The sequence below is a fragment of the Centruroides vittatus genome, unplaced genomic scaffold (genome assembly GCF_030686945.1).
Source record: "Centruroides vittatus isolate TY-2023 unplaced genomic scaffold, ASM3068694v2 contig_1381, whole genome shotgun sequence".
Lineage (NCBI taxonomy): Eukaryota > Metazoa > Arthropoda > Arachnida > Scorpiones > Buthidae > Centruroides > Centruroides vittatus.
Window position 1 is genome coordinate 420,000 of NW_027120867.1, and position 24,523 is coordinate 444,522.

The following is a 24,523-nucleotide window of genomic DNA, read 5'->3' on the forward strand; positions in this document are numbered from 1 at the left end:
TTTTATAATATTTTAAACGTTTTTTCTTTTAATACATTGACTAGATTTTGTATATTTGTTTTGTTTTATTTACAATGTAGAAATCTTCGGAAGGCATATTTTCTTAATAAAATGTTCATTGTTTGGATAAGCATTGGATAACTCAAGTTTTCATTTTAACAGATATTAATACAAATTATCATCATAAAATATTCTGTAAATTATTAAATCGACAAATTTTTTATTACCGGCATTAATCCATGTTGCATGAGATCTCTTATTGCAGCCGCTAGATCTTTCCTGACTGCAGTAGTTAATTTTTCATTACACTGTATGACAGGTGCCTTTAAAAATTTTAAAGCAAACCTAATTATTATAAAAATTAAGATTAAATTTTAATCTTAAAATGCATTAGAAAGAACTTTTATAGTAATTAAATAGTTTTAAAAACAGGGCAAAAATACAGATCAAGCTAATTAGAAAAGCATGTAAAACTAAAAAAGTTCAAAATTATAAAAATAAACACAAATAAAATCATTTTGCTTTTGAACAACATCTACAATTATTCATGATATTAACACAATGTTAATGTAATTCATTCTAATAAATTAAAAATAATTAGATTGAAAATTATAAAGTTAATAATAAAATTAATGACTTAAAATACAATTACTAACTAAATAAAGATGGAAAACTCGCCCAGTGTTGATTAAGAAAATGCCACTCCATTGTGCCAGTATACCAAATATAAACAACACGGTTTCGATTGTACCAAATTGTTTAAAATGCTTAATTCATTATTATACATGTTGATGGCTAAATTTAAAGTAAACAATGTTAAATTTGTGTTTTAAGTCATTAAGTTTGGTTAAAAATGATATTTTAATAAGATTTATACAGATAAAACTTTTTTAAAATTCAATCTTTTCAACTGTAATTGTAATTTTTGTTTTAAAATTACAGTTTAATGTTATCACAATAAAGCTAATTCTATTGATAAAAACAGTAAACTAACTTTGAAAATTAATTAATACTTTCATACTTACATCTTCAGAATCACTAGTATAGTCACTGTCCTCAAATGGTGGTTCTTGGTTTTCCACCAATTCTATAACTTGATTGATAACTATTTCTAATTGAGCACGCAGATCACTAAAAACAAACATTTTATTTATTTATATTCAGTAGAAAAACTTCGGATTTCCATTAACAAACTAGATTAAAGTTTATATAAACAACTTTCATTTATTTATACAGTAGACTGGGGCTCAAACTTTTTTGATTGTCGACCCCCTACAACTTTTCAAAACCTCACATCGACCCCCCACCAAAAAGTTTGTGTTACAAGCAAAAAAAAAAGCTGTTACTATTTTAATATATATCTTTTAATTTTTATTTATTGCATATATGTTAATAATAATTTTTGTAACTGATAATCAATGAGATGGATAAGCTTGATGATCCTTAGCAAGATTCGGTTCAAAATTTGTAAGTTTTAGTCTCTTCGTCGACCCCCAAATAATTTTTTATTGACCTCTGGGGGACCCCTGCAATAGACCCATGATTATATGGATTAATGTGTCAAACAACTGAACCAGATAAGAAAAAGCTAGATATAGTAACACAAGACTGAAAATAAGGCATTTCTAGTCAAGTGCATCCCACAAGTGGGTTATTTTTCAGTTGTGATTTTTATTATACATGTGGTAACATTTTGATACAAAATTTACAGCAAAAGCAAGCCAGTAAGATGCCTATAATTACCATGACACATTATCTGCAAAATAATCCATGTTTGCAATTGCATTTTTATGCATTATTAATATTTAATAATACTAAATGATAAAAATATGATCACTTCATACTTTTATCATTATTTTGTATTTTTGTTTATATAAAAAACTTTAAGACATGGCTAATCAGGTCAGATAAGCATGAGCCAAAAGATTTCAAGTCTACAATATTTCAGAAAAATAAAAAAAAAAAATGCATTTTAATGTACTTAAATTGTTCTCTTTTCTATAATTTTAAAATATCTTATTAATTAATGTAAATTACACAAGAGGAAGGATAGTATTTCTAATTATTTTTTTGAAGCAGCATTCATGATATCTAATATAATGCACAAGATATTTAAAAGCTTTCTAAATTTATTTAAAGACTGATTTATTAGTGAAAAAATAATTTTGAATGTTACAATATATAATAATTAGTTAAATAAGATGAATGTTGGTCAATCAATAATTGTGAGATTATAATTGATTAATTGATGAATCGTGTAACTAGATATTCTTGATTTAATGTTTGTATTTATTCAATCAATGCTAGTTTGCTGCTTAATGTTATAATCAAATAAATGCCAAATTTCAGCTTATTTTTCAGACTAAATTTAACCAACTTAAAATATAATTTGACCTAGAGATGAGAACAAATCTACAAACAAAATTAATTCTAAATTTATTTTAACTCATAAATAATACTTATCTTTCAATTTATTGTAAAGTTATTGTAACTTTTGGATTTGTTGCATTATATACATATGAAATAAGTATTATGACAAAATGAAAGCATGTTTTATTGTCTTCTAGTCAAAAAGTATTCTGTTTCACTATTCTATCATCATCAGCCACTGCAACATTAAAATAATTGAAAAACCTCATTTTAAATTTCTCACACATTCACTACTTAAGTTTCTTCTGACTGATATAATATTACTAGATTTTTAAGGTATCATTTGCATATTAAACAACCAATAATTTAAGCCATAAGCTTGAAAAATGATGAGAAAAATTTTAGGAAAAAAAGAAAGGTTTGTGCAAAGTTTCCAAAATATTTGCCAAATTATAAACTTTAATTTTGAAGTTTATTGTTTTATTCTTTAGATTTTATTTAATAAGAAACAAAGAAACTATATCTGGATCATCCATCAATATATTTCCATTAAAATCATCCAAACCATGATGACACACGTTGTTATTCAACATTTTTAGTCATCACTGGAGGGAAAAAAAAACTTTTTTCCCAAATTTGGACTAGAAATAATCATCAATTAAATAAAGAGAGATTAAATAAATAAATTAAATAAAGAAATAATCAATTAAAATCACTGATGAAAATATGAGAAAGCAAAAGAGAATGTGAGACGAGACCCTCCTGTGAAGCAGTATCACTTAGGATGCAAACATCAAAGAAGCCAATAAAGTTCAAGACCCATTATAATAGTATCCATCTTTCCACAACTCTTCATTGCCACCCAATGAAAATATTGAAGAGAACTTGCAAGACTTGTTTCAATAGAACTTTTTGTGTATAAAGGTATTCATTTGCTTGTAACTCTCTCTCTCAGGTACAGAAAAATGAATGTATTCTCCATCTTAGATAAAATAAACATTAACAATTGTGTGTGTGTGTGTGTGTGGGCCTCTCTGATGTGTGTTGGACCTCTCTGATGTGTGTTGGACATAGCATTCATGTTATTTTAATGCCTCATGTTTCACAAAGAGGCATTAAAATAAAGCGAGGGTTAATGTGAGAGTTAAGGTAAGGTAAAACAGGTCAACTGCTTAGGACTGAGCAGATAACTCTCCAAAATAAAAGGTGATAGACCTCACAAGCTATAATAAAAATTAAATGTAATACATTTTGAAATAAATTCAAATCTTGCATTTTTTTAATTCATGTTATGTTACTTAAAATTTCATATCATGAAAAAGAATATATATGATGCATACAAAATTAAATCAAAATATATAAGCAATTTATTTTTACTAAAAAGGATAATGTAATGTACTGTACAAGTATGTAAATTAATGAAAAACTGAACATTTTTTGTTTGTAGTTAAACTAAATATTTTTTTAAAAATATGCTGCACATATTTTTAAACTAGTACTAGCATAATGCACGATAGTGTATAAAATCAAGAACAGGTACCTTGTACATAAACTGACAGTAGACTAATTATGATAATCAATTAATTCGATAATGAATGAAGGTATTGTTACAAAAATCAGTTTTGAGTGATTTGATGTTCAAGTTTTTATTACATATTTATTTTAATGTAAACATATCCAAATAATGTGTTGTGAAGAGTATTACAATGCCATTTAATTTCTGAAATCTTTGAAGGCGATGGTTGTGAGGTTGTGACACATACAATATACCTTCATCCACGAGGACCAATTGGGTTTTAAATGATTGTAACATAACATCTTCATTCACTTGTCTGCAATTATAATCAGTGCATTCCTAATATTAAATACTTTATTGGAGAATATATTTAAATAAAAACAATTTGAATATTTATTCAATGCTAAACCAAATAAAATAACAGATTAAATCTGATTGTTTTTGTTTGGTTTATTTAATTTGAACCACGACTTGCACATATTATAATTGTTTTTATTTAAATCTAATCAGAATAAATAGCTTCATATATATATTTTATTATAATAAACTTAAATTTATAAAAATTATTAAACAACAGCACTAAATGAGTAAACTGAAATCTTACCCCCAATGAGAACCTTTAGTTGTTTTCTTCAACATATTTCTTTCAAATGCTCTGCTTCCACACCCAAACTGAGTAATGGCAAACATTTGAAGCAATGTTAGTGCTCTTCTTACTATTTTTGTAACTGTACCATTAAACTTCTGTAAAAATATTGAGACTTTAAAATTTACATTATTATAACAAAATAAATTCAAAAGATTTTCCAAACTTACTTTATTTTCCAATGATTCATGTAACTGATTTCTATGATGATGAGAAGCAAAATGTTCACCAGAATAATCTGAATGATCTAATACAGACAGTGATTTCTGAAAGGAAACAATTTAAACATTTAATCTTTTAATACATATCTGAGTAAATTACTTCCCCCATAATAAGAATTTTTACATTTTCCAAGTAGAGACCTAAACTAATGTTGACATCTGCAGATATTTTCAAGATAAATACAAATTTAATACAAGTAAAGATGGAAAATACAAGACCAACGAATTAAAATAACCAATTAAGCATTTGTTATTAATCCAGGAAAAAACTTAATGTTAAACTTTTTATTTATAACTAACAATATCAATGTTGTCTTTGTTGTTCTGATTAAGTAAAAATATAATTTATATTTTTAAACAGTAAAGCAGTAGATACAGATGTAAACAAAACTCTGCTCTTGGAATCAAAAACTTAAGTGTTAAATTACAATTGGTTGGGTAAGACTTGTAAAACAAAAAAATTCTAGACTCTTATTCAATTTATATTAACTACTATATAATTAAAATTCAATAATTATGACAATTCAGATTATAATTCAATAATTATGACAATTTAGTATATAATTAAAATAATTTATAGTAAAATCTTGTTAGGAATGATAGAAAATTCCTATATAAACTTCAAGTTCATATAAAAAATTCATAAAACCAAATATTAAGAATTTGTAATACATTTCAATTTAATCAAAATTAAGCCAAAAACATTCATCAGATAACTAATCCTTGCTGGAAAACTGCTCTGGTTGTTACAATTAAGTATTCAATTTAATCATTTGATTAAGTAGTCATGTAATATTTTTTAATTTTTTAAAAAGAGAAAAATTTGCAGTTAACACAACAGTTTATTCCAGTAGGTTTGTAAAAATACTATTCTTTTTTGTGAAAATGTCCTAGCTTGATCCTCTTACCTCACTGGTTGGTGCTCTTTGGTGGTGAAACAGTGATTTTTCCAAAAATTGAGGCTTAGTTTAACCATTTCACAGATATAATATAAAAAACAAATCATATTACATTTACATCTCATTTTTAATAATATATATATATATATATAATTTAATTTAAATTTAGCAATTAATAAATCAGTTACTATATACATTATACCATATTTTATGGACTATAAGATGCTACGGACTATAAGACGCACCTGAATTTTGGAGGCAATTTTTCTAAGAAAAAAGTGCATCTTATAGTCCGTAAAATATGGTATAATGTATATAGTAACTGATTTATTAATTGCTAAATTTAAAGTATTATATATTCTCATGCTTATCATTCATTTATTACTAGTTGATTTTAATAAGAGCAAATTTGTTTGTTAAAACATACTGTTTTTCATTTTAATTGCTAATTCTAATGTTTTGTATTCCACAAATTTATTTGCAAAAATATATTTGTCAGATGAAATTAACACATTGACTGCCAACTACAAATTAACTCATACGTGATGGTTTCTTTTAGGACACATGCCTCCTACGAGTTATGTCATAAAATGTAGTCTGGCTACATCTAATACGAACATACTCATAAAAAAAAATAATAAATGTGAATAATGGATAGTGGGTGCCCGGATTAAGAATTAAAAATAATTGTAGCATCACAGAACAGAATATTTATTATATAAATTTTTCCATTTTTTTTCAAAATAAAATATAAAAAAGCAAAATAGCATCAGGAGAGTGATTTTATTAATAATAAATTGGCAGTTGACATATTAAACTTATATTTAACAAACATATTACCAAATACAAATAAAATGAAACTATTCTGTGTTTTACTTTTAGTTTTACTGTCACAGAATATAATACTTACATGATGAACAGGACAGTTACAAGTACAATGTTGACCTTCATCATTTGTTTTGCCTAGAATAGAAAAACTAATTACTTAAAATATTTTTCATAACTTTATAATAGTTTGTGAAATGTTTAATGGAAGTTTACAAAAAATCTTTTAAAATTTAAATTTTTAGAATTTTTTTTAAACAAAAAATAAGCAATTCAGGAATACTTTAGTCTCAGTTTACTTGCAAGTATTTTTGTTATAAAGACAAAAAATTCCTATTAAAATTTATTTTGTTTAATAAATATTCTTATACAAAGAATTTATATTATTTTCCATTATTTGAAAATTTATAATTAAAAAAATTGAAACTTGAGTTTTCCTTTTTTAATTACAAGAAAACCAAATCATAAGCTTAATCTTAAATACTCTACAAAGTAATTTTTAAATTAAAACATTAATTGCACTAAGTGAATATATTAGTAACTTTTTATTTAAATGTTACAGTAATAAACAGGCTTCAGTTTAAAAATCTTTATTGTTGACTGATTCTATGTTCTATTTTTTTAATTGTAGCCAAGTTCTACAAGTTGTTTACTGAAAGTTTATGCTGGAATAATTTCTAAACTGGAAAATATTTCTGTTCTGACATTTTGATTTCTTTAACTTAGTACCATATTTAACATATAAAGAAAAAAAAAAGTTTTTCATAAATCTTTGTTAAAAATCTTTTCTTTGTGATCATCGTTTAGGTATTACTGATCATTGTATCTTTATCATAAAATTATTAACTTTAAAAGAAATTTTTGAATACTTAATAAGTTATCAAAAACTTTATAAATACATAAAGACAACCAAATCTAAATTATTCTAATGATCAAATGATAAGACCAGATTAACTATTGAACTAGAACTTGGCTAATTAATTAGCTAAGTTTTAGTCCAACAATTAATATGGTCTTATCATTCGATCAGGCAATTAATACTGATGTATTATTCATCAATGTATAATTAGTAAAATTTGTGCTAAGGTTTCATCTAATTTAATTTATATTTGAGTAAATAAATTAGTACACAACTAATTTATTGTGATAAATGAGTTTTGTGATATATATTTTAAAGGCAAAATGGATTTCTACTCTATATCAATTAGAAAAATGCCACATGCAACTTTAAAGTTTCTTAAAATATAATAATCACATTAATATCATTTTTGATTCAATATAGCATTAAAATTATTAAAGTTCTTAATTACATTAGAACCTACCTTGGAGAAATTCAATAAATCTTTCTAGGTCAGATATCTGTGTCTTCAATTGAGTTACTAACTGTTCTTTCATTTTTACTGGATTAACCAACTTTACAGGTGTTAGTAAGAAAATAGTTTGAGATTAGAATTATTAAATGTTAGTATTATTAGTATGATGTTAAAATTCTTAATTATGAAATATTAATAATTTAAATTATTTAAACCTATCACCAGCACAATTCAGTACAAATTTCAATTATATCAACTCAATCAAACAACATTTAATTTCTTTTGTTATAAACTAAATAAGATGTTTAACTGAATCTTTGAAATTATAAAAAATACACACAGTTTCTTATAAAGTTGATATTCAATAAATAAATAGAAAATCCAAAATCTTCTGTTCATCAAAAAATTATTCTTAAATACATTTTTGATTAAGTTCTTTATATACTGGTATATTCTTCAATTATCCTTAAATACTACTGTTAAATACTATTAAAATCAATTTTACCTGTCTAATTGCTTTATCAACTTGCATTCGTAACTCTTCGGGACTCATTTGATCCCCGATTTCAAAATCTATTGGTAATTTTCCTCTCAACTGTTCAATTATAACTGACTGTCTTTCCAAAATCATACTTTGAGGCATTCCAGCTTCTCCAGTCTAAAATTAAAAAACTAATGATTATGAAATAAAAACTTCCTTAAACATAAATGCTCTTATATAGATTTTATCAGTTGGATAGAATGTCTAAAATATGTAATTTTATGTAAAGTTTTTTAAATGAAATATCTTAACAGATTGTGCCACCAGCATTTTAAATGTTGCCTTGAAGGTTAAGCAATTTGTTGCTGGATTTTTTACATTTAAATCAATCCACATTACATTTCTGGATTCCTCATCTCAATTAATGGAAAATGGCAAAGTTTTATCAAAATCAATCTATTAAATTTTGAAAATAAACTCGATTCTATAAAGCTCATACAAGATGGGCTAGCAACTGTGAAACATAGTGCAACTTTGTTGTGTGATTCGTGTGGTATCACTTTGTTGCGTGCTTGTGAAACAATCTTGAATCTCGAAAACGACGTCGTAGACCCCCATTTTTTATTGCATTTTTGGATTCTGCATTGCAATTAATAGAAAATGGCAAAGTTTAATCAAAATCTATCAAATGGATTTTGAGAATGAACACAATACTGTAAGCTTCATAGAAGAAGTTTCACTAATGCTCCAATTCAATAATCAATATAAAGATGGTAAAATTTCCTTAACCTGTCCCGTGTTGTTCCCAAACATTCTTGTGTTAAAGTAGTCATAAAATAATTTGTGCCTTTTTTTATATAAACATGTAAGATTTATTTGCAATTAGAACACATTTAACAATTCAATTTAAACAATTTATATTAAAATAAAAAATCATGGTCAATAAGAAACTTCCCAGCCATTTCTATTTTTCCTGATAAGTGGGCATCTATTGTATTTAATTCTATTATAAAATCATAAAATAAATTTTAGGTTAAATGTTTAAATAATCTACACAACCACTCACCACACCAGGATATAGTTAATCACATATTCTGAACCAATTACGGTGTGTAGATGTGTAAAGTTTTTCGTTTTCGTCATCTACACGCAGTAATTTGTTCAGAATATGTGATTAAATAATCTACACTTATATTACCTCATATGCATACTGTTCCAAGTCTTCTAATTGATTTTTCAGTTTACATATTAATTCTTTTTGCTTAATTCTTTGTTGGGCTAATTTCTCTTCATGCTCCTGTTCAGTCTGCAATTGACATTTCAAACAATTTATTAAACTGATTTCAAATATGATAATTAGAATTAAAAAAATAGTACAGTTTTACATTTAAAATAATAATCTAAATTAACTGATTTACACTATAAACCAGTGTAAATCAATTGAAATTTAATGCAAATAAAAACAATACACAAATATTAAATATAACAGGTTTCTAGAAAAATCCACAAAAGTTTGTATAACAGTTTTAAACCCTGGAAAAAAAAAAAAATGCTATGAACTAAATAGTCATTTGAAAAGTGACAAAAGGCTGTACATTATCTTTTATTTTTGTAATTGTACAAGTTCTTTAATGTCGCGTGTGCAATGTAAGTTTCTGTACAAGACTTTGATTCAAATTTTTCAGACTACTTTATGAGATAGATCTGTTTTTTTGCATTCTATCCCTTTCACAAAATGGCTGCCTTGAGAATTACCGAAAAATCCTCAACTGGTCTAATTTCTAGCACATTTGCAGGGTTGCCCTTCTTTTCAAGGTAATTCAGCATGGTTTTGGCATAGTGGAAACTTGCTTCATCTGGCTAGAAGACAATCTGCTTGAGAGTACTTTTTTAAATGTAAGGAATCAGGCAACATTGTATACATTCATTTAAATACCACTGGGTATTGGAAGCAAACTCAATTTTCTGATTAAGGCATGATACAATCCTTTCAGTCCTATTGCAATCTAAACCAAAACTTTCCCTCAAACTTAATTTTCTTGGAAAACTTCACATTAGAAAGTGTAAAGATTTCACTGGCATAAAATCCACCATTATCATTGATTGTCAAGTACAAAAGGATGAATTAAAATTCATAATCAGAAATGAAGAACTATTCAGAGAACTTTCGCAATAATCTTCCATATTTTGTCTTTGCCAGTGATTTTTGTATATCAATTTTGTCTGGAACTAACTGCTTATTTCAATATTTAATGTGTTTTTGTTTTCAAAGCCGTGTGAAGCCAAGTATGTGAAATTTTCAGTTTCAGGACTACACATTGAATTGAAACCTTGTTACTGTCTTCAAAGGTCCTCTTCAATCCTCCCAACTTGGCTTTCATTAGGATTTTCACTTTCCTACCAGACCCCTTTCTTCTCTGTGGTAGTAATCCACTCTTGAAACATTGGTGAATGCAATATATAATCTGTTTTAAAATTACGTCATTCACAAATTGATTTATAATAAACTTTCTCTTAACGTTTTAATAAATCTATCTTGAGGAAACCGTGTTTTGTATTTTCGTTTTTTTTCTTTTCTTTCGAAGACACAATGTAGTGACGTAAACTTAAACACAGCTAGCTAAACGATTTGGCCACCCAACTATGGAAGAAATAATAGAATGGAAAACATCCTTGGTATTAAATAAAACACAAATCACGATCCCCGAACATATTCTAGAAACAATAAGAAAAGGACTAGACTTTAACGGCCCTAACACTTGGGAAGTATTGGATATAATACCTAATTTGGATCGTATGTGCAATGAACTCGAAGATACAGAATCAAGAATTCTGAAAACGACCTTAAGTAATAAAATTAAAAAATATACTGTAAAAAACATAATAAAACAACTATAACAGATAAAAATTACTATAAATACAAAGACGAGATAGAAACATTGCAAAAATTCTTAAGTGATAATCAGCTAGACCTCATTAGAGCCAATAAAAGTAAACAAATTATTATAGTAACCCAAAAATGGGTTAAGTCAAAACAGCTAGAAATAGTGGAAGGCAAAAAGTTCCGAAAACTACCAATCAATCCGAAAGAAACCCTATATGAAGAACTAAAAAAGAGAGTTATAAAACTGCAAAAACTTAACAAAATTACAAGAGCAGAACGAGAGTTCATCCTTAATCAAGATAATGATAGAACACCTAAACTGAATGTGAAACTTAAAACCCACAAAATGGGAGAAAAAGTAAGACCCATAGTCGATTTTAAATTCGCTACCTTATATAATCTGGAAAAATTCCTTAAACAAAAACTTAAGAAATATCAAAATTCGAAGCACTCTATCAAAAATACAGAGGAACTTTTGGACAGTCTAAAAAACGTTAAAATAGAAAAAAACATCAAAAATGGCTAGTCTGGATGTGATTGATATGTACCCGTCGATAAAATGGGAATTAATCGAAGATAAACTTAAAAAATTAGAAGTAGAATCACATATCATAGAATTAATAGAATTTGCATATATGAGTAATTATTTCGAGATAGATGAAGAATACTACACACAGAATAATGGTATTAGTATGGGGTCCGTCATAGGCCCGAAACTAGCTGAAATAATAATGATCGACGTTGACAAAGAAATTAATAATATAACAGGTATAAAATATTATAAAAGATACGTAGATGATGTCCTAATTATATATAATGATGCAGAAGTAAAGCCTAACATGATAAAACATATAATAAACAATATAGATAAGGATATCCAATTTAAAATAGAGGAAGAAAATGTGGCCGATAATAGTATACGATACTTAGACGTCATGATAACAAGAAACGAAAACGAATTAGATTTTGAACCTTTTAAAAAACCATGTTCAATCAACACCACAATAAAATATACTTCAAATATACCATTGTATATAAAACAAAACATCTTTAACATGGAATACCGAAAAATACAGAATAGAACTAGTAAAGAAACTAATAAACCCAAACACATCATCGAATTGAAGAAAAAGTTTGCCCTAGACGGGTACCCAACCAGACTGATTCATAAATGGGAAAATAAAATTACTAATAACCAAACAAAAATAAAAGATAAAAAAACCGAATCGAAACCAAAATATACCAGCTTCCCATACATTAGGAACCTTTATGAAGAAATCGACATAGATATGAGGAAAAATAATATAAAACTTGCCCCAAAATACGTAAACCTGTTATCTAGACTTAAAGCGAAACAAAGAAAAAAGAAACAGACGATAAAAAAAGAAGATATGAAAAACATAGTTTACAAGATACCATGCACTTGCAAAAATACCAACTTCTATATAGGAGAAACAAAACGAAAACTCAAAATAAGAGTGAAAGAACATATAGCCGATTTAAAGTACAACAGACTAAACTCAGTATTCCATGACCATTGTGTGTTAAATAACTGTAAAATCGATGATACTAAAACAAGCATTTTACATAGAGAAAAGAAGACATACAACAGAAAATTCAAAGAAAGTGTAGAAATCATTAAAAATAAAAATAAGACCTGCATAAATACTAATCTAAGCATAAAAATCAATGAAAACTGGATTAAATTACTATAAAATATACTATAAAATAAAAAACTGTTTTACGATCTGTTACGTCATTTGCATAGCGACAAATATTAAAAATACTAAAAGCGGGAAAAAATAGCAATGGCCACGTGCTATGTTCTAAAAAAATCACCGCTAAACCCCCCGAATAATTTTATCGGAAAAGAAACCTATTAAAAAAAAGGAACATTCCCCTGCTAATGCTCGACCAGACATATGCAAATTAAAAATAGATCGTGCTCCGCAGTTGAGGTGGAGGAGTACGAGCTCAGTGTTAGACAACACACCGGAAGACGAATCTCAGGTATGGTTTCACGAATATGATTTGTGAAAGAATAACCCCGTATACTTCTACAGACTGATACTAAACCTTCCTTTTTTATGGAATTTTTATCAAGATTCGTACCCTTGGACTATTACATCCGTCTAAACTACCGAATGAGGTACGGACCAGCTTTTAACGGTATACAAGCTCTTACCAGGATTTAGAAGGTAACAACCTCTAAAAAACTAATTATGTATACTGTCACGATATTTATTTTAAATATTTGTATATAGTCATCTCTCACTTTTTAATGTTTAGTTGGCTGAAGAGGGGCATCGGCCCGAAACGCGTTATGTAATAAAAAAGCGTTCCAACCGAATAAAAAGGATGAAAAATTCGCCCAGTGTTTAAGTTTACGTCACTACATTGTGTCTTCGAAAGAAAAGAAAAGGAAGTTTTAATAAATATGTAAATGTTGCACATTCTTAAGCAAAAAGCATCATTTTTTGTTTCCATTTTGAAAGAAGCAGAAAATCAAATATAGAAAAAAATTTTAGAAAGTTCTACAGCATTAAACACTTTTAGATTATAATACAGCATAATTAAAAATTATTGGCTGTTAGATAGAGCCTGAGATTTTTTTTTTGTGGATTTTTTCTAGACACCCATTAGACAACTTTTTAAAAGTCTTTTCTATAAACTGGTCTTCTTTAAAAGAAATAAACCTAAATCATAAAAGCATAATGTCAAATATCTTCTGTTCAAATGCAATGCCGGTTAAAGTTTACCTAGGGAACCCCAATGGCCGCGCTTCCGGTAATCTCGACGGCAGGTGATGTTAGAAATTCGGTGTAGGTAGCGCAATTTTTAAATAACGCTATCGTATGCAAATTTTTTGTTTTTCGTGACGGCTCGACTGCTGCGAGTGGTTTTTTTTTCACCAGTTAAACATTTTTGAAGAAAAAATGCTACTTTCTGCTATTTTTAATAGTAAATAGGTAAGTTTTTATTCTGTCTACTTTTCGTGATGCAACGTGCAGCAAATTTAATAATTCTATCGTATTCGTAATTGTTGTAAGAAGTTTTTTTCTTTTTTTTTGGCGACAAAATGGAGACTGCATACATTAATTCTGAAAATTTTTGGATTAATTGTACCTCCGGTCGTTTCTTTAGATTAATGTACTCTGGTTTCGATGATTTGGCAATAGATAAGAAAATACCTAGTGATGTGAAATTTGCAATATTCTCGAATTTGCAACATGTAGAAGAGGTATGCGACAAACGTGGGAAACGTCGTAAATTAATGTATAGAGCAGATAAAAACTCTGTATCGATGCGATGTAATGTTTGCAAGACGAATTATTCAGCTTTCCAAGGAACCTTTAAAGGGAAATGTGGTCGTTTGTCGTGGGAGAGTATTTTGTCATTTATCTGGCACTTACTGTGTTTAGAGTGTCCGCTAACTGTTGCTGCTGGAGCTTCAGGAATCTCCAAAAAAAAAAAAACAGCAGTCGACTGGCAAACTTTTTATGTTTTGTTATGATGGTTTCTATTAATAACCTATGTACTTTTAAGATTGGCGGGATAAATAAAGTTGTGGAAATAGACGAATTGCAAAGAGAAAATACAAGAAAGGTAGAAAATTGAAGGGGACGAGGTGGGTTGTAGGAGGTGTGTGCAGAGAAGGGTTCGGAATCGAGCCGAAATGGAAAGAACCGGAGTCCGTTCCAGCTGCTCCACAAAGCGATGAGTGTAAGAAAGGGAAAAAAGTAAGGCACATTCATGTGGCGAAACTAAAAAACGTGTAAAAATATCAAGTAAAAAGAGAAACATTAGCGATAGGGATCGCAAATCAAGGAAAAGCGAGAAGAAACGGAAAGGAAATGTATGACAGAGCGTCAAACACGCGAGTAACAGTTTGTTTTATATTTCATAGATAGCTGAACTTGCAAAATTAGTAAAAAATAAATGTTTTAAGATTATGTAATTATTATTTTTTCAAAAAATTATACATACTAACTAATTTGCATAATTTTTTGAACGTAGTACGCGTGCTTAGTACAGCAAACAAAATGGCAACCGGAAGCGCGGCCATTGGGGTTCCCTAGGTAAACTTTAACCGCAATGCCTTTATAATTCAAATATAACCTATTCATAGAAGACCTATTAAAAGATATATTAGATTTAAATATTTACGAATGAACTATTGTTATAGAAAAAATGCTGTATATTATTAAAATTACACAATATTTGAATGATTGATTTATTAATACAAAAAACCCTTATATTACGATACATTATCAATTACAATTTCATATTATAAATGGATTTGGTCAACAATGAAGTTTGCTAGCATGAGAATTGTTTAATTTTGATTGTCTTCATATCTTGCTGTAATGCAGATATAAATACAAGCTGAATCACATTTATTTATAACAACAGTTATTTTAGAATATATAATTTTATCAAAAATAGAAGAGGAATAAAAGTAAAACGTTATCATTGTCATTTCTGATGCAACAAACAATATAGAAAACTTAAATTAATTAGTTGTGCAATAGATGTTTTTAATTTCAACTAATTAATCAAATTAATTTCAGGTTAAAGTGAGATAAGATGAATCAATTTTGTAATTATCCAAGAACAGGAGTAACTTTTGACATTTTAGAAACATTAGCAATAGTTGATAAAAGTCCTTGAACACTTAGAATTATCTCGTCTTTATTTTGAGCCATTATTAATAACCATTTAAAACCCTAAATGAATTATTTATGAAAGAATTCAATTCATAAATTTTGAAAAAGTTAAATGGATTTTTTAAAGAAAGTCTTGGTTATTGAAAATATCCACTTTGATTTTCTGTGTATAAATAACAAACTATTTGCTGTTCACACAGTGAAGAATATTCAATCAATAGTTAAAATAATGCAGCATTATTTAAATATTAAAAATATATTTTGTTCTTAAAGAATATTTTGTTTTAATTAGGTTCTCTGATGGAAAAGATGTTTTAGCTGTATCTAATATAACGAATTTCTTGAAGGAGGAGAAAAAATAATAAATAAATATTAACAATTTGATTTTTTTCTTTTTCTAACTGTCCATTATTGAAATTGTTTTAAAATAAGTCAGGTACACTAATTTCATTTTTGAAGCTCTTTATATTCAAAGTTCTTTATAACAGCATTATATAATTCAATGACTTTTTTAAAGTTGCACCAATGATATATATATACTGTAGAGTGTCGTTTATCCGAAAGCTTTCCAGTCAAACTGTGTCGTGCTGAATTGAACGTTTTTGATACTAGATTAACTTCTAAAGTATAATTTTTTGTTTTTATATTTTTCAATATATTTATTTTGTTTGTACAAAATAAAGAAATAATTTTTAACAGTACAATAGCCACAATTATTATTATAAAAATTTTCGTTAAGCTTAAAATTGACAAAATTTCAACACGAAATGACACGCAACGAAGAAAAATTCAACACAAAGCGACCCGCAATGGAGAAACATTTCAACATCTGATAGGTTAATATATTTTTTCGAACATAATCGGTTATCCGAACAACCCCGGTCCCCAATTGATTCGGATAAACGATGCTCTACTGTATATGTATATATATATATACCGTATTTTACAAACTATAAGACACACTTTTTTCTTTGAAAAATTGCTTCCAAAATTCAGATGCGTCTTATAGTCCGTAAAATATGGTATATATCATATCAAATTTATTAAAATGCTGTGCCCACTAGGTCTTCTATACTTTAACGTATTCCTTTTGGGTTCTTAGAAAAATTAGATATTTAATAATAAAGCAAAGAATCTTATCTCTTTAAAATGAAAATTTGAAGAGTAAGTAATATTTGTAAAAACAATCATTAAAATTTAAAATTTTTACACTAGCAATTTTTATGCTTTTTACATTTTATGCCTCTAGCTATTTTATGTTATTGAATAACTAATTTTGTAATGACCTTTTGTTACATCTTATAAAAAATTAATAAATTTTTTAATTACCACAGCTTGGGTTAATTGTACACCAGTCTTATAGTCTCTGATATCAGGAATACCACTAAATGCAAATTCTTCCAGATCTTTCAAAAGTGTCTGCAAAAGTAATTTAATTTCAACAAAATCTTTTTAATATTACAAAATCTAAAAGTATAGTTAAAATTTTACTTCTTTTTCTTGCGGAGTCGCATCAACTATTTGTTTTAGGCGAAACTGAACCTGAGCAAAATGTGTTGTTAATGCAATTAATGAAGAATTTAATTGATCTTGTTCCTCTTCTAATTTTTGAAGTCTCTCTCTTTCATCACAATTTCTAGAAATAAAAGAAAGTGATGTAAATATAATTTTCTTTCTATTAAAATATTGAAATTTATTACATTCTAACAATTTTAGAAAATATATTTGATATATTTTATATATTTATTTAAATACTAAAATATGTTTTACAATTTTAAATTAATAAGTTTATAAAATTCAATAATAATTGACATTGATAACAATAAATAAGATTTAACAATCATTACTAAAACAGTTCAAATATTTTCATTAGTAAAGAATAACTTCTTCAAAAACAAACAGAATTCTGAACAGAACATTCAAATAGAAAATGTTAAATGACTTTATAAGTGCTTTTATATTGCATTGTATTTGTATTGCTTTAAAGTGCTTTTATAGACATAGAAATGTCTCAAAATTGACAATGAAGAAAAAAGCATCAACAGGAGTGGTCACAAGTCTGTTGTCCAGAAGAGGTTCTGTAAAACAGGAATTTTTGCATATAAGACCAAGAAGAAACCATTAACAACAAAGAAAATGAAGAAAGCAAGATTGGCATGGGTCAAAATGCATTGCAACTTGGCAATGGAACAATGATAACATATCATATTTTCAGATAAGAGCCATTTTTCATTATCCAGTGACCAACTCCAACTGGTAGACAACTTGCTGCAAAGTGGATGAAAAAGTATTATTCAGAATGCCTAGTCAGTCCAAAAAGTATACTTCTTCAGTAATGACTTGGAGTGCAATCACTTACGACGACATTTGAAGGCTTTGTTTTATGGACGGCACAATAAATTCAAATCGGTATAAAACTGTCGTATCAATTTGAACTATTGTAAGAAGTCGTGTTGTCAACCAATAAGAGATGCATTTGGATTTTCCAATTCTCTGCCACACGTCTAGACAGATAAGTGGACATTTCTGGTTTTAATGATATTCAATTCCTTTAAAATATTAAATGAGTACCAACATTTTGCTCTTCCAGATGCAAAAGAATGCAATCTCAACCCAATTGAAAATCTACATATCTCATGACTCTTGAAGTTCAAAGAGCACAGCATTCAACAGAATGAGAGCCAATAGAAAATGCTGTTCATACATGGCACTATAACATTAGTTATGATGTTATTTGAAGCCTGACTGACAGCAAGCCAGAGCAAATTCAGAATGTTATTAAAGCCAAAAGGATGTCACAAATATTAATGATTAAAATATATACATCAATGTATTTGTATCTTGTTTTCATGAATATTTTGTCTAAACTCTTTGTTTATTAGCTCTTCTTCAAGCATATTCTCAAAACATGTTTCTACATTTTCATGAATCATATTGTTATTGCTATCAGAAAAGAATAAATTACAATAAAATGAACTTGGCATTTCTTATTTTTCTTCTACATTTATCACTACTTATCACTAATACATCATACCCATCGTAGATTACACCTACATTATCAACAGTCTGCCGATTCATATAAACTCGGCAGGCACACAATACTTTAGAACATCAACATATTTTATATAATGCCAAACAATTTCAGGATTATATCAAGTTATATTAATGCTACTATTAATAATTAAATGCTATGTACTTTGACCTAGAGTTAGGCATTAAGTGTCATCTCTTGATAAAATTTAATAATTATAATAAAGTTACTATTTAATAACTAATTTAGAAAGTTCTGGAAGAAAATAATTGGCCAAAAGCAGGACTCAAGCCTGCAACTCCCAATTTAATTATTAATAGTAACATTAATATAGCAAGATTAATGCAAAATGATTGCCGAATTATATCTTAAAGATTAGATTATTCAATGTTTATATTTATATTTTATATAAATTTTAATTAAACAAATTTTTGTTTTGAAAAGAAACTATTAAAAAGTCTTTGCTCATTAGTAATAATTTAGCAGTAAAAAATAAAATGCTCTTACAAATACTATTTAACTATTAAAATAAGCTAATTTTATTAATCATTTATAATTTTACATTTAATTTTATACTCACTCATAATCACAATAATTTGAGAGACAGTCTAATTCGCAAGCACCGACAGGAGCCCATCTTTCTAACACACGATCGCCTTGATTATCTTCTTCACTAATTTCATTCTGAAATACTGTTTCTTCATTCATAGTCATTTTCTATATAATTATTCAATTTTTAATTATTATTTTCATATTTAATTATTTAAAAATATGACAAAAAATATCTTATTATTTTAACAAAAACTATTCGTAAAATGCTTAAATGGAAACAAACAACATTATTTCCAAATGTCTTTGAAAATGAATTTCAATTTACTCGAGACTAATAAAAGTTTAAATCCAAACAAAAAGTATTATATCAATATACATTAAATATGATGAAGTGAATTAATACAAAAGAAAGAGAGAAGGTGTAGTAATATTTAAAGTGATGTACAGGGAAGATATTAAACCATAAGCAAATGAGGACAGTAAACAGTTGACCTAGTCAATACTGTAAATGATTTGATATAATAGACATTTGTTATGAACTTCATATTAGTTTATATATAGGTCAATTTCATTTTTTTTTATTATTATACAACATTAAATAGCATTAAAATATTAAAATACAGTCTGTTGCAAAAGTATAGGAACACCATAAATTTTGTTTTTTTTTTCAAAATTTATTTTGAAAATATTACTAGAAATATTATTAATTATTTTTTATTATTATTTTGATTATTTTATCAGATTTTTTACATTTTGTAAAGTAGTATAAATTTTTTTTTCACAAATATTCATTTTTTGATGTGTTATAAAAGTATAGGTACACTTTAAAAATTATTTTTGTGTAATTTTAGCAATATATTTTAAACACTTAATATTTGGTTTCACCCCCTTTGGCTACAATTACTTAAAAAAATTCTGTTAGGCATGGAGTTTATTAATTTTTTTTATCCTTAATTTCATCCCATGCATCCATTATTGCGATTTTAAATTGATTTACAAATTCATATTGTTTCCTATTTTGATAAAAAAAATGGCTGCTAACATCACCTATAAATTTTCAATAGGATTTAAATCTGGACTACATGAAGGCCAGTCAATTACATCAATATTTTCTTTTTTAAACCAATTTTTAGTTGACATTGAGGCATGAATGAGAGCATTATCTTGCTGAAACTTCCATTTATGACCTCCAATTAATGCACCAAATGTAATCATATTGTTATACAATAATTCTTGATACTTTTCTGAGTTCATATTTTTGTCAACAAATATAAAATTAGTTTTACCTCCCCATCCAAAAATACCCCAAATCATTGCACACCCATCCCCTTGTTGCTGGCTTATTTTAACTCTGCTTTCTCTTCTTAATTCGTGCCAATAATACGAAAACCCATCGGGGCAACAATCTAAATTAAACTTCTTCTCATCATTAAACATTATTTCTTGCCATTCTTCAGTCCATCCCATCTTGTCTTTAGCCCAGTTTAAATGTTTTTGATTTGTTAAAGGTGGTTTCAACTTCATTTTTAAATATTTTACATTGTCATTGTTTTTTAAAATTCTCCAAACAGTCGCATGAGATATATCTACTTGTAATTCAGCAGCAGCTTGCCTTGTTGACATGTTTTTATTAGTTATAAGCTTCAAAACTTCTCTCATTCTTGAATGTTAAGCATTTAGGCCGTTCTGACTTCCTTTTTTACCTGTAATTTTCACCTTGTTGCAAAACATTTAGAATAGAATTCGTAGATCTATTTACAGCTGAAGCAATTTGCCTCGGAGACTTGCCCAAACCACTCAAATAATTTGGTGCATAAATTTTACTTATTTCTTGTTCCCAAAGTACAGTTCCACGAGGCATTGTTGAAAATGTTTATATAACATTAAATAAAACATTCAAAAAAGCCACCAGAACAGTTAAAAGTGATGACATCTAACATAGTGGTAATATTTTTAATTATTATTATATAGCTTTCAAGTAGGCTACTTGAAAGCTATATAACAATGAAAGCTATATAATTGTTGTTCGTATAATCCATTAAAGCATAATTCTTAGTTTAAACAGGGCCGAATTTAACCTTTTTGCCGCTACAGGCAAAGGCTAGAAATTCCTAGAATGTCAACTCTAACATAGCTAAAATGTAAATGCTTCTGACACTAATTTAGACTTTAATTATAAATTATTACATTAAAATATATTAAATTTAGTATACCATGTACGAATGTGATACAGTTTAGTAAACAATATAATTAACATATATTGTAGATGTTTTAATTAAAAATTACAGAAAATCCAATTCTTGTACAATTTATATAGAACAAACACTAACATCATACAACTGCTATTTTTGGAATATCTTATTTAAAAAACTGTTGTGTACTTGTAGCAACACAAATAAATTAGAAGAAACAGATGTTTTATCTCTTTTCTAATTTATTACATCAAAAATTATCATTTATATTATATTACAAATAAAATATACTTTTATTACAATTTATTATTTATAAATATTATTATTTTGAAGGTCAAAAATGCTTGTAACACTTTAAAAATTTAAATATAAAAAGTATATTAATTATAATTTATGAGGAAATACTATTTAGGTATAGAAAAATACAAGTCATTCTTTACTTCACAATTGGGTGCATAGGTAGACATTGGGCATCTTTAATATTGCCCTTTATTCGGGAATATCTTACACACCGATAGGCGTTTCGGGCATACGCACCTCTTCCGTCGGCTTTTTCTTAAGACATTTGGTAAAGAGGTGCTAACAAATACATCCTTTTTTTAAGTGTCTACCCAGTGACTACCTATACACCCAGTTGTGAAGTAAAAAATAATTAAAAGACACAGTTTTGGAATAAGTCAAGAATACAAATCATTTCTACCCAATGAAATCAAATTAACGAAGTCAATACATTTGTGTTTGAATTATTTTACTGCATTAATAATATAAGTGACTATAGAATGTTTTTTAAATTTGTAATGTACTTGAGCAATGTACAAAATCCAAGATTTATTTTATGTAACACTAATGAACAAAGGTTGTACAAAAATATGAATACTTATTCTCATGTAATTACTTCAATTAATTGATTTTGGTATTTTTTGACTTACAATTTCAAAAGCAGATAATTTTATTAGATTAATAGGTTAATGTTACCTATGGTTCCAAAATGGCAGCTCATCTCTGATTCCAGCAAATAGAAGAAAGGAAACAGTGGGGATGCACGTTCTAACCTAACCTATTCTAATAAACTACCATAATTATTACCAACAAAATTATTAGAATAGGTTAAGTTAGAACGTGCGTCCCCACTGTTTCCTTTCTTCTATTTGCTGGAATCAGAGACTAGCCACCATTTTGGAACCATAGGTAACATTAACCAATTAATATCAATCACTTGTATCACAACAAATTCAATGATATAAAAAAATACATTTACGATTCTTAAATTTACACCGTTACATATATACAGTGTAACTGAAGAGTTAAATTAGTCAATCCGAACTATTGAATTATTTTTTGGGTTTAAGTCCCATTTCAGGCTGATCTTATCTCTCAGAATTTTCTAAATTATTTATACTAATTAAATTCAAAATTAATTTTATTATTATTAATCTTTACACAATCTTTGGCAGCTTTACTATATGTCTTTTTAATTAAATTTCAAAATTTAGTCTAATCAATATAGCCAAAAGTATAATCTGAGTTTAGACAAGTTTCGATTTATTACAAAGCAAAATGATGCTACTTTGTTACATTATAAATGAAACAAAAACATTTAGAGGTTAGAAATTATCAAAATGTGTCATGCTAAATATTCTTAATATCCATTCAAAACACTCTTGAATTTATGTCAGTGTATAAAACCGGAATAGCTACTATTTTGTTTTTATTTGTTAAACTTTATATATTGAGATACAACTTACTCGGCACTATTAATTCATTCATTCGTTTATGATGCAGGTCTGCTTTTGTGTGAAATTATCAGTGAATTGTGTCAATTTACTCATTTTTGAATAAACTTTCTAAATGGCATTACAATATTTAAAGTAAATATAAAATTTTTTTACGCACACTAAACTTTCACAGCTAGCAACAGATTTGGAATGCCCGAAGAAGAGCCCAGAAGGGGCGTCGAAAACGTTTGCACCTAAGAAACAATTTACTCTAGTTATTTGGTTCAAGTAAGAAGGTTTTTTTTTATCTAAACTTTCACATTATTTCATACAATTCTTCATGTGTATATAAAAACAAATTTCTAGTGCAAGGAAATTTTATTTAATTCTGTTAACCATTATTTTATGTGCATCTGTGATATGATAATCCATAAATATAAACTAAGTTTTCAAATATTTATTGAATGTCTATAAAAAAAAATATCACTCTCTTTTAAATGAAACTTTTTAAAAATAATTTAACAAATTTGTTCTACTTGCTTCAACATTAGCCTTTATGTTGTGTTGTCTTCAAGTTGAAGATTAACGCTCTTTTTAAAATCATCTTTTATTGACCAATACACAAATTTCAGTTATCCATTTACATGCAAGACACATTTCAAGCTTTACACTTCTCTTTAGTTGCCTTGTTAAACTCCAACGGCATTCATTTCTTTCTCAACTTAATGTAACAAAAAGGATTCTGGTATTTTTTCTGTGATTTCATTTCACATCCAACTAAGATTTATAAAAGGTTTTCCATTTTTTTTAAAATTAATTGGTAAAATTTATAAAATGCTATGTTACATATTTCTGAATCTTTAAACAGCATAAATATTCACTGGTAATGTGGCATTACCTGCAAATATTAGTACTATTACCTGCATGATTTTTTTTTGTTTTTTTCAAATCTGAAGTTTATATTGGCAAACCTTAATGCCTTGTGGTATAACAAATGACTGAAATGCAAATAGCTTATTTTGGAAATTCCTATCCATTAGTAGTTGTGCTGGTGTTGTCTGGAATCCACCTATAAACTTAGTATGAAGGTCAAGCAGTGCAAATGTACTAACAGTTCCTAAGTAATTTGTTTTTCTAAAGAGATGCTCTATTGTCTGCACTATCTTTTCCACAAGTCCATTAGAACATTGAAAATTTGGACTAGAATTGGA

General features: G+C 27.3%; 1 protein-coding gene across 1 annotated transcript in view; it reads right to left on the bottom strand.

Annotated features, from left to right (window-relative positions):
- The window catches only part of LOC136990922 (RUN domain-containing protein 1-like), a 39,485-nt gene that overhangs the window by 5,667 nt on the left and 9,295 nt on the right, over positions 1–24,523 (bottom strand). The window contains exons 2-12 of the mRNA XM_067289393.1: positions 19,434–19,570; positions 17,314–17,458; positions 17,152–17,241; positions 9,470–9,577; positions 8,296–8,448; positions 7,800–7,890; positions 6,563–6,615; positions 4,703–4,798; positions 4,491–4,630; positions 1,026–1,131; positions 228–323 (exon numbers count right to left, since the gene is read on the bottom strand). Of these exons, the coding sequence (XP_067145494.1) occupies positions 228–323; positions 1,026–1,131; positions 4,491–4,630; positions 4,703–4,798; positions 6,563–6,615; positions 7,800–7,890; positions 8,296–8,448; positions 9,470–9,577; positions 17,152–17,241; positions 17,314–17,458; positions 19,434–19,567 (1,212 nt within the window). The 5' untranslated portion in view covers positions 19,568–19,570. The remainder of the gene's footprint in view (positions 1–227; positions 324–1,025; positions 1,132–4,490; positions 4,631–4,702; positions 4,799–6,562; positions 6,616–7,799; positions 7,891–8,295; positions 8,449–9,469; positions 9,578–17,151; positions 17,242–17,313; positions 17,459–19,433; positions 19,571–24,523) is intronic.